We start from the raw sequence: 11816 nt of genomic DNA on the forward strand, positions 1-11816 counted from the left end.
GTTTATCTATTTTTCTCTGAATAAAGTCTCTCGGTATTTAACATGCACTTTAAAAAACCAATTATATTAGGTGTACATGAATAATACATAAGCAAAAGAATTTCACATTAGTTTAACCAAAAGTTAACATAACCTATAACTTTGCGCAGATTTTAGAAAAATTTCTATTAAACTTGTTATTTTTAATTGGGGTCTATGTAGGTAATTAACATGCCTTCTAAAAATGCACAAATATCTTTTTGAAATAAATATCTTAAAAATTGTAAATATTCCATTTACTGTACATTAATCCTACAAAACTAGAATTATTTCAAACAAATTTTACATTAAGTTTATTAAATTTTGCTTAAAGCTAACATAAAGTTTATATAAATTTTACATTAAAAAACTATCTTTTAAAGCAGGCCGGAAATAATTTTTCTGTTTATCTATTTTTCTCTGAATAAAGTCTCTCGGTATTTAACATGCACTTTAAAAAACCAATTAATACAATCTTTGAAAAAAAAATGTTATTTTATTAATTGTACATTAATCCTTCTAGTATAACATATTCATTTATTTAACGTTGATCAGTCAACCTAATGGCTATAAAACGTTGTATACGAAGAGAAATAATAACGTGAATACATAACAGAAAAGGTGATTAACAATATTTACAATAGTTGAACAAAAAACAATTTTACTGCTTTAGGACTCGAGAGACATGACGTCCTCTTGTCCAGAGATCGTCGGGGTGCCTCCGCTTTAGTCTTCTTCTAGTCCTTGGGTGGGCCAAGGAAGCTGCTATGTGGTTTGTGTGTGCAGCGACGCGTTCATTGTACCGACTGGAGTGCCGGTTTATCTGCTCCATGATAGGGAACATGAAGGTCAATTGTTAGGGCGTCATTCCTGATGTACCACGGCGCGTCTGCAATCATACGCAGCGCACCGCTTTGGACCCTTTGGACTTTCATGACGTTCGAGTCTGAAGCCATGCCCCATAGTTGGATACAAAACGTCATCCTACAAAACAAATACATTCCACATAAATTCGACATACAGTATATCCATATATGTATGTATGGAGCCTATATATTATTTTTACAGTACTACACGAGATCTCCATGCGTTCTACAGGAATTCTACATAAATTATACAAGAATTTTAAATTAATTATACATGAATTCTAAATAAGTTATACATATATACTACATAAATTGTACACTAATTCCACATACATTTTAAATTCTAAACGAATTTTATAAAAATTCCACATGAATTTTAGATTAATTCTACAAAAATCCTACATGATGCCTACGTGTTATACAAGCATTCTACATTAAATATACGTTAATTCTACATAAAGCTTTCTGAAAGCTTTTTAGCTGTCATAGGTCTTTTAAGCTTTCGTAAAGCTTCTACGCTTTCATAAAGCGTTTGAGCTTCCATAAAGCTTTTGAGCTTTCATAGAGCTTTTGAGCTTTCATGGAGCTTTTGAGTTTTCATGGAGCTTTTGAGCTTTCATGGAGCTTTCATGGAGCTTTAATGGAGCTTTTGAGCTTTTGATCTTTTATGTAGCTTTTGAGCTTTCATAGAGCTTTTGAGCTTTCATAGAGCTTTTGACCTTTCATAGAGCTTTTGACCTTTCATAGAGCTTTTGAGCTTTCATAGAGCTTACATCAAGCTTTCATCAAGCTTACGTCATGTTTACATCAAGCTTACGTCAAGCTTACATCAAGCTTACATCAAGTTTACATCAAGTTTACATCAATTTTACATCAACTTTACATCAATTTTACATCATTTTTACATCATTTTTACATCATTTTTTACATCATTTTTACATCATTTTTGCATCCTTTTTACATTAATTTTACATCAATTTTACATCAATTTTACATCAATTTTACATCAATTTTACATCAATTTTACATCAATTCTACATCAATTCTACATCAATTCTACATCAATTCTACATCAATTCTACATCAATTCTACATTAATTCTACATCAATTTTACATCATTTTTACATGAGTTCACATGAGTTTTACATCTATTATACATTCAATTTGCATCAAATTTAATTCAAGTTTGCATTATTTTGAAAAATTTTTCCACTGGGTATTTGTAGTTGTATTACATGACATCTTATTCACAAGTTTTTTTTAACAAACTGTTATTGTTATTTGTTTACTGAATTGTAGGTACATAATTTATATCGTTATTAAAGGAAGGCTTTTTACCATAGAGATGTGTCAAACATTTGCTGAGTTTTTAAGAGGTGATATATGTGTGTTCATAAAATTGTTTATCAAATTCCATCTTTCTAACTGTTTTCAGAATTATGTTCTTTTGAAATATTTGCTCGACGTATACAAGACTTGTAAGTACTAGATTAAAGTAGTTTAGCATTGTCATTTTTTTTTATTTGTTCTATATATTTAGATTCATTCGTTTTGATAATTATACATTCATTACTTGCTATAACTGTTACTGTTTTAACTTAAACGTTTAGTAATTTAACTTTTTGAAAGTCACTATATACTTGTTTCACGTGTTTTCTGTGTTCTAACAATTACATTTGAATACTGTAGCACATCATTATCTAATTTAAATTATTTCATCTGTTTACATCAAGTTTACATCCAGTTTACATCAAGTTTACATAAATGTTACATCAACTTTACATCAATTTGACATCAAATTTACATCAATTTTACATCAAATTTACATCAATTTTACATCAATTTTACATCAATTCTACATCAATTCTACATCAATTCTACATCAATTTTACATCATTTTTACATGAGTTCACATGAGTTTTACATCTATTATACATTCAATTTGCATCAAATTTAATTCAAGTTTGCATTATTTTGATAAAATTTTTCCACTGGGTAAATGTAGTTGTATTACATGACATCTTATTCACAAGTTTTTTTTAACAAACTGTTATTGTTATTTGTTTACTGAATTGTAGGTACATAATTTATATCGTTATTAAAGGAAGGCTTTTTACCATAGAGATGTGTCAAACATTTGCTCAGTTTTTAAAAGGTGATATATGTGTGATCATAAAATTGTTTATCAAATTCCATCTTTCTAACTGTTTTCAGAATTATGTTTTTTTGAAATATTTGCTCGACGTATACAAGACTTGTAAGTACTAGATTAAAGTAGTTTAGCATTGTCATTTTTTTTTATTTGTTCTATATATTTAGATTCATTCGTTTGGATAATTATACCTTCATTACTTGCAATAACTGTTACTGTTTTAACTTAAACGTTTAGTAATTTAACTTTTTGAAAGTCACTATATACTTGTTTCACGTGTTTTCTGTGTTCTAACAATTACATTTGAATACTGTAGCACATCATTATCTAATTTAAATTATTTCATCTGTTTACATCAAGTTTACATCCAGTTTACATCAAGTTTACATAAATGTTACATCAACTTTACATCAATTTTACATCAATTTTACATCAATTCTACATCAATTCTACATCAAATTTACATCAATTCTACATTAATTCTACATCCATTTTACATCATTTTTACATGAGTTCACATGAGTTTTACATCTATTATACATTCAATTTGCATCAAATTTAATTCAAGTTTGCATTATTTTGAAAAATTTTTCCACTGGGTATTTGTAGTTGTACTACATGACATCTTATTCACAAGTTTTTTTTAACAAACTGTTATTGTTATTTGTTTACTGAATTGTAGGTACATAATTTATATCGTTATTAAAGGAAGGCTTTTTACCATAGAGATGTGTCAAACATTTGCTCAGTTTTTAAAAGGTTATATATGTGTGATCATAAAATTGTTTATCAAATTCCATCTTTCTAACTGTTTTCAGAATTATGTTCTTTTGAAATATTTGCTCGACGTATACAAGACTTGTAAGTACTAGATTAAAGTAGTTTAGCATTGTCATTTTTTTTTTATTTGTTCTATATATTTAGATTCATTCGTTTTGATAATTATACCTTTATTACTTGCTACAACTGTTACTTTTTTAACTTAAACGTTTAGTAATTTAACTTTTTGAAATTCACTATATAATTGTTTCACGTGTTTTCTGTGTTCTAACAATTACATTTGTATACTGTAGCACATCATTATCTAATTTATATTATTTCATGTGTTCCATATGGTTAGTTAACTCTACCTGTCCAATATACTTCACTTGCTTTAAATGTTATACTTATTTCTTATGTTGCAATATATAAACTTGTGTCATCCTTTTCACTAATTATCTTTGTTCCAAGTGTTTCACCTGTTCCAAATGTTTTATTATCTACACTTGTTCTACTAATTTCCTTTGTTCGACATATTTTAACTATTCCAAATGTTACACAGATTTTATTCCTTTTATAAATTTTTTAAGCTTACATAAAGCTTACATCAAGTTTACATCAATCTTACATCAAACTTACATCAAGTTTACATCAAGTTTACATCATTTTTACATCAAATTTACATCAATTTTACATCAACTTTACATCATTTTTACATCATTTTTACATCATTTGTACATCATTTGTACATTATATGTACATCATTTGTACATCATTTGTACATCATTTGTACATCATTTGTACATCATTTGTACATCATTTGTACATCATTTGTACATCATTTGTACATTATTTGTACATCATTTGTACATCATTTGTACATCATTTGTACATCATTTGTACATCATTTGTACATCATATGTACATCATTTGTACATCATTTGTACATCATTTGTACATCATTTGTACATGAGTTTTACATCAGTTTACATCAACTTTACATGTTATATTTAAATGTTAAATTTATTTCTTATGTTGCAATATCTAAACTTGTGTCATCCATTTCACAAATTATCTTTGTTCCAAGTGTTTCACCTGTTCCAAATGTTTCATTATCTACACTTGTTCTACTAATTTCCTTTGTTCGACATGTTTCAATTATTCCAAATGTTTCACAGATTTTATTCCTTTAAAATTATTTATTTATGTCATTTGTTCCAAGGTTTTTACATTTTCTAATTGTTCCAATTGTTCTATCAATTCCACTTGTTCCAATGTCCCGAACTTATTCGTTTCATATGATCCACTGATTCCATTCATTTAAAATGTTTTATCAATTCCATTTGTTTCAAATGTTCCTCCGATTTCAGCCGTTCCTTTTGCTTCGATTCCACTTGGTCATTGTGTTCCACTGATTCCATCAGTCCCAAATGTTTCACTAATTTCAATCGTTCCAAATGTTCCGACAATTTCACATATACCAACGATTTCCTAAGTTCCAAATGTTCCACCTATTCCATTTGTTTCAAATGTTTCACTGATTTTACTTGTTCCAAATGCTCCTTCCAAATGTTCCACTGATTCCATTCGTTCCAAATGTTACGATTCCACTTGTTCCACTGGTTTCATTCGTTCCAATTGTTTCACCGATTTCACTTGTTCAAAATGTTCCACTGATTCCACTTGTTCCAAATGTTTCACCGATTCCATTCGTTCCAAATGTTCCACTGATTCCACCTGTTCCAAATGTTCCGATTCCACTTGTTCCCCTGATTTCATTCGTTCCAATTGTTTCACCGATTCCACTTGTTTCAAATGTTCCACTGATTCCACTTGTTCCAAATGTTCCGATTCCATCTGTTCCAAGTGTTCCACCGATTCCATTTGTTCCAAATGTTCCACTGATTCCACTTGTTCCAAATGTTCCCATTCCACTTGTTCCAAAGGTTTTACCGATTCCATTCGTTCCAAATGTTTCACTGAATCCATTCGTTCCATTTGTTTCACCGATTCCATTCGTTCCAAATGTTCCACCGATTCCACTTGTTCCACCTATTCCACTTGTTCCAAATGTTCCGATTCCATTCGTTCCAAATGTTTTGATTCCACTTGTTCCATGTGTTTCATTGATTCCATTCGTTCCAAATGTTCAATTGATTCCACTTGTTCCAAATGTTCCACTAATTCCATTCGTTCCAAATGTTCCGCCAATGCCATTCGTTCCAAATGTTCCACCCATTCCATTTGTTCCAAATGTTCCATTGATTCCACGTGTTCCAAATGTTCCAAAGTTTCCACTTGTTCCAAATGTTCCATTAATATCACTTGTTTCAAGTGTTCCGATTCCACTTGTTCCAAAGGTTCCACTGATTCCATTCGTTTCATTTGTTCACCGATTCCATTCGTTCCAAATGTTCCACTGATTCCAAATGTTCCACTGATTCCATTCGTTCCAAATGTTCCGATTCCACTTGTTCCAAATGTTTCACTGATTCCATTCGTTCCAAATGTTCCACTGATTCCATTCGTTTCATTTGTTTCACCAACTCCATTCGTTCCAAATGTTTAACCGATTCCACTTGTTCCACCTATTCCACTTGTACCGATTCCATTCGTTCCAAATGTTTCGATTCCACTTGTTCCATGTGTTTCATTGATTCCATTCGTTCCAAATGTTCCACTTGTTCCAAATGTTTCACTGATTCCATTCGTTCCAAATGTTCCATTGATTCCACTTGTTCCAAATGTTCCGATTCCCTCTGTTCCAAGTGTTCCACCGATTCCATTTGTTCCAAATGTTCCACTGATTCCACATGTTCCAAATGTTCCACTAATTCCACTTGTTCCAAATGTTCCCATTCCACTTGTTCCAAAGGTTTCACCGATTCCATTCGTTCCAAATGTTTCACTGATTCCATTCGTTCCAAATGTTCCACTGATACCACTTGTTCCAAATGTTTCACCAATTCCATTCGTTCCAAATGTTCCACTGATTCCACTTGTTCCACTGGTTTATTCGATGCAATTGTTTCACCGATTCCACTTGTTCCAAATGTTTCACTGATACCACTTGCTCCAAATGTTCCACTGATTCCATTCATTCCAAATGTTCCACTGATACCACTTGTTCCAAATGTTTCACCGATTCCATTTGTTCCAAATGTTTCGATTCCCTCTGTTCCAAGGGTTCCACCTATTCCATTCGTTCCAAATGTTCCGATTCCACTTGTTCCCTGTGTATCATTGATTACATTCGTTCCAAACGTTCCACTTATTCCATTCGTTTCAAATGTTCCACTGATTCCACTTGTTCCAAATCTTCCATTGATTCCATTCGTTCCAAATGTTTCGATTCCACTTGTTCCATGTGTTCCATTGATTCCATTCGTTCCAAATGTTTCACTAATTCCACGTGTTTTAAATGTTCCACTGTTTCCATTCGTTCCAAATGTTCCACTGATACCACTTGTTCCCCTGTTCCATATTATAGGCATGTTTAAGGGTATGATACGGCCACTGTTAGGGCTATGTTAAGGCCACTGTTAGGGCTATGTTAAGGCCACTGTTAGGGCTATGTTAAGGCCACTGTTAGGGCTATGTTAAGGCCACTGTTAGGGCTATGTTAAGACCACTGTTAGGGCTATGTTAAGGCCACTGTTAGGGCTATGTTAAGGCCACTGTTAGGGCTATGTTAAGGCCACTGTTAGGGCTATGTTAAGGCCACTGTTAGGGCTATGTTAAGGCCACTGTTAGGGCTATGTTAAGGCCACTGTTAGGGCTATGTTAAGGCCACTGTTAGGGCTATGTTAAGGCCACTGTTAGGGCTATGTTAAGGCCACTGTTAGGGCTATGTTAAGGCCACTGTTAGGGCTATGTTAAGGCCACTGTTAGGGCTATGTTAAGGCCACTGTTAGGGCTATGTTAAGGCCACTGTTAGGGCTATGTTAAGGCCACTGTTAGGGCTATGTTAAGGCCACTGTTAGGGCTATGTTAAGGCCACTGTTAGGGCTATGTTAAGGCCACTGTTAGGGCTATGTTAAGGCCACTGTTAGGGCTATGTTAAGGCCACTGTTAGGGCTATGTTAAGGCCACTGTTAGGGCTATGTTAAGGCCACTGTTAGGGCTATGTTAAGGCCACTGTTAGGGCTATGTTAAGGCCACTGTTAGGGCTATGTTAAGGCCACTGTTAGGGCTATGTTAAGGCCACTGTTAGGGCTATGTTAAGGCCACTGTTAGGGCTATGTTAAGGCCACTGTTAGGGCTATGTTAAGGCCACTGTTAGGGCTATGTTAAGGCCACTGTTAGGGCTATGTTAAGACCACTGTTAGGGCTATGTTAAGGCCACTGTTAGGGCTATGTTAAGGCCACTGTTAGGGCTATGTTAAGGCCACTGTTAGGGCTATGTTAAGGCCACTGTTAGGGCTATGTTAAGGCCACTGTTAGGGCTATGTTAAGGCCACTGTTAGGGCTATGTTAAGGCCACTGTTAGGGCTATGTTAAGGCCACTGTTAGGGCTATGTTAAGGCCACTGTTAGGGCTATGTTAAGGCCACTGTTAGGGCTATGTTAAGGCCACTGTTAGGGCTATGTTAAGGCCACTGTTAGGGCTATGTTAAGGCCACTGTTAGGGCTATGTTAAGGCCACTGTTAGGGCTATGTTAAGGCCACTGTTAGGGCTATGTTAAGGCCACTGTTAGGGCTATGTTAAGGCCACTGTTAGGGCTATGTTAAGGCCACTGTTAGGGCTATGTTAAGGCCACTGTTAGGGCTATGTTAAGGCCACTGTTAGGGCTATGTTAAGGCCACTGTTAGGGCTATGTTAAGGCCACTGTTAGGGCTATGTTAAGGCCACTGTTAGGGCTATGTTAAGGCCACTGTTAGGGCTATGTTAAGGCCACTGTTAGGGCTATGTTAAGGCCACTGTTAGGGCTATGTTAAGGCCACTGTTAGGGCTATGTTAAGGCCACTGTTAGGGCTATGTTAAGACCACTGTTAGGGCTATGTTAAGGCCACTGTTAGGGCTATGTTAAGGCCACTGTTAGGGCTATGTTAAGGCCACTGTTAGGGCTATGTTAAGGCCACTGTTAGGGCTATGTTAAGGCCACTGTTAGGGCTATGTTAAGGCCACTGTTAGGGCTATGTTAAGGCCACTGTTAGGGCTATGTTAAGGCCACTGTTAGGGCTATGTTAAGGCCACTGTTAGGGCTATGTTAAGGCCACTGTTAGGGCTATGTTAAGGCCACTGTTAGGGCTATGTTAAGGCCACTGTTAGGGCTATGTTAAGGCCACTGTTAGGGCTATGTTAAGGCCACTGTTAGGGCTATGTTAAGGCCACTGTTAGGGCTATGTTAAGGCCACTGTTAGGGCTATGTTAAGGCCACTGTTAGGGCTATGTTAAGGCCACTGTTAGGGCTATGTTAAGGCCACTGTTAGGGCTATGTTAAGGCCACTGTTAGGGCTATGTTAAGGCCACTGTTAGGGCTATGTTAAGGCCACTGTTAGGGCTATGTTAAGGCCACTGTTAGGGCTATGTTAAGGCCACTGTTAGGGCTATGTTAAGGCCACTGTTAGGGCTATGTTAAGGCCACTGTTAGGGCTATGTTAAGGCCACTGTTAGGGCTATGTTAAGGCCACTGTTAGGGCTATGTTAAGGCCACTGTTAGGGCTATGTTAAGGCCACTGTTAGGGCTATGTTAAGGCCACTGTTAGGGCTATGTTAAGGCCACTGTTAGGGCTATGTTAAGGCCACTGTTAGGGCTATGTTAAGGCCACTGTTAGGGCTATGTTAAGGCCACTGTTAGGGCTATGTTAAGGCCACTGTTAGGGCTATGTTAAGGCCACTGTTAGGGCTATGTTAAGGCCACTGTTAGGGCTATGTTAAGGCCACTGTTAGGGCTATGTTAAGGCCACTGTTAGGGCTATGTTAAGGCCACTGTTAGGGCTATGTTAAGGCCACTGTTAGGGCTATGTTAAGGCCACTGTTAGGGCTATGTTAAGGCCACTGTTAGGGCTATGTTAAGGCCACTGTTAGGGCTATGTTAAGGCCACTGTTAGGGCTATGTTAAGGCCACTGTTAGGGCTATGTTAAGGCCACTGTTAGGGCTATGTTAAGGCCACTGTTAGGGCTATGTTAAGGCCACTGTTAGGGCTATGTTAAGACCACTGTTAGGGCTATGTTAAGGCCACTGTTAGGGCTATGTTAAGGCCACTGTTAGGGCTATGTTAAGGCCACTGTTAGGGCTATGTTAAGGCCACTGTTAGGGCTATGTTAAGGCCACTGTTAGGGCTATGTTAAGGCCACTGTTAGGGCTATGTTAAGGCCACTGTTAGGGCTATGTTAAGGCCACTGTTAGGGCTATGTTAAGGCCACTGTTAGGGCTATGTTAAGGCCACTGTTAGGGCTATGTTAAGGCCACTGTTAGGGCTATGTTAAGGCCACTGTTAGGGCTATGTTAAGGCCACTGTTAGGGCTATGTTAAGGCCACTGTTAGGGCTATGTTAAGGCCACTGTTAGGGCTATGTTAAGACCACTGTTAGGGCTATGTTAAGGCCACTGTTAGGGCTATGTTAAGGCCACTGTTAGGGCTATGTTAAGGCCACTGTTAGGGCTATGTTAAGGCCACTGTTAGGGCTATGTTAAGGCCACTGTTAGGGCTATGTTAAGGCCACTGTTAGGGCTATGTTAAGGCCACTGTTAGGGCTATGTTAAGGCCACTGTTAGGGCTATGTTAAGGCCACTGTTAGGGCTATGTTAAGGCCACTGTTAGGGCTATGTTAAGGCCACTGTTAGGGCTATGTTAAGGCCACTGTTAGGGCTATGTTAAGGCCACTGTTAGGGCTATGTTAAGGCCACTGTTAGGGCTATGTTAAGGCCACTGTTAGGGCTATGTTAAGGCCACTGTTAGGGCTATGTTAAGGCCACTGTTAGGGCTATGTTAAGGCCACTGTTAGGGCTATGTTAAGGCCACTGTTAGGGCTATGTTAAGGCCACTGTTAGGGCTATGTTAAGGCCACTGTTAGGGCTATGTTAAGGCCACTGTTAGGGCTATGTTAAGGCCACTGTTAGGGCTATGTTAAGGCCACTGTTAGGGCTATGTTAAGGCCACTGTTAGGGCTATGTTAAGGCCACTGTTAGGGCTATGTTAAGGCCACTGTTAGGGCTATGTTAAGGCCACTGTTAGGGCTATGTTAAGGCCACTGTTAGGGCTATGTTAAGGCCACTGTTAGGGCTATGTTAAGGCCACTGTTAGGGCTATGTTAAGGCCACTGTTAGGGCTATGTTAAGGCCACTGTTAGGGCTATGTTAAGGCCACTGTTAGGGCTATGTTAAGGCCACTGTTAGGGCTATGTTAAGGCCACTGTTAGGGCTATGTTAAGGCCACTGTTAGGGCTATGTTAAGGCCACTGTTAGGGCTATGTTAAGGCCACTGTTAGGGCTATGTTAAGGCCACTGTTAGGGCTATGTTAAGGCCACTGTTAGGGCTATGTTAAGGCCACTGTTAGGGCTATGTTAAGGCCACTGTTAGGGCTATGTTAAGGCCACTGTTAGGGCTATGTTAAGGCCACTGTTAGGGCTATGTTAAGGCCACTGTTAGGGCTATGTTAAGGCCACTGTTAGGGCTATGTTAAGGCCACTGTTAGGGCTATGTTAAGGCCACTGTTAGGGCTATGTTAAGGCCACTGTTAGGGCTATGTTAAGGCCACTGTTAGGGCTATGTTAAGGCCACTGTTAGGGCTATGTTAAGGCCACTGTTAGGGCTATGTTAAGGCCACTGTTAGGGCTATGTTAAGGCCACTGTTAGGGCTATGTTAAGGCCACTGTTAGGGCTATGTTAAGGCCACTGTTAGGGCTATGTTAAGGCCACTGTTAGGGCTATGTTAAGGCCACTGTTAGGGCTATGTTAAGGCCACTGTTAGGGCTATGTTAAGGCCACTGTTAGGGCTATGTTAAGGCCACTGTTAGGGCTATGTTAAGGCCACTGTTAGGGCTATGTTAAGGCCACTGTTAGGGCTATGTTAAG

The 11816-nt window shown here is 37.4% G+C and overlaps 1 protein-coding gene across 1 annotated transcript; it reads right to left on the minus strand.

Moving 5' to 3' along the window:
• Positions 1-6384: 6384 nt before the first annotated feature.
• On the minus strand, positions 6385-7290 carry LOC119554555 (PE-PGRS family protein PE_PGRS16-like). Its single transcript, XM_037865528.1, has one exon. It carries the CDS (start codon positions 7288-7290, stop codon positions 6385-6387), a length of 906 nt encoding a protein of 301 aa, XP_037721456.1.
• Positions 7291-11816: the final 4526 nt, after the last annotated feature.

Source organism: Drosophila subpulchrella, chromosome 3R (genome assembly GCF_014743375.2).
Source record: "Drosophila subpulchrella strain 33 F10 #4 breed RU33 chromosome 3R, RU_Dsub_v1.1 Primary Assembly, whole genome shotgun sequence".
Lineage (NCBI taxonomy): Eukaryota > Metazoa > Arthropoda > Insecta > Diptera > Drosophilidae > Drosophila > Drosophila subpulchrella.

Excerpts from the sequence above, each read along its gene's own strand:
- LOC119554555 (XM_037865528.1), bottom strand. The coding sequence starts at position 7,290 with ATGCCTATAATATGGAACAGGGGAACAAGTGGTATCAGTGGAACATTT.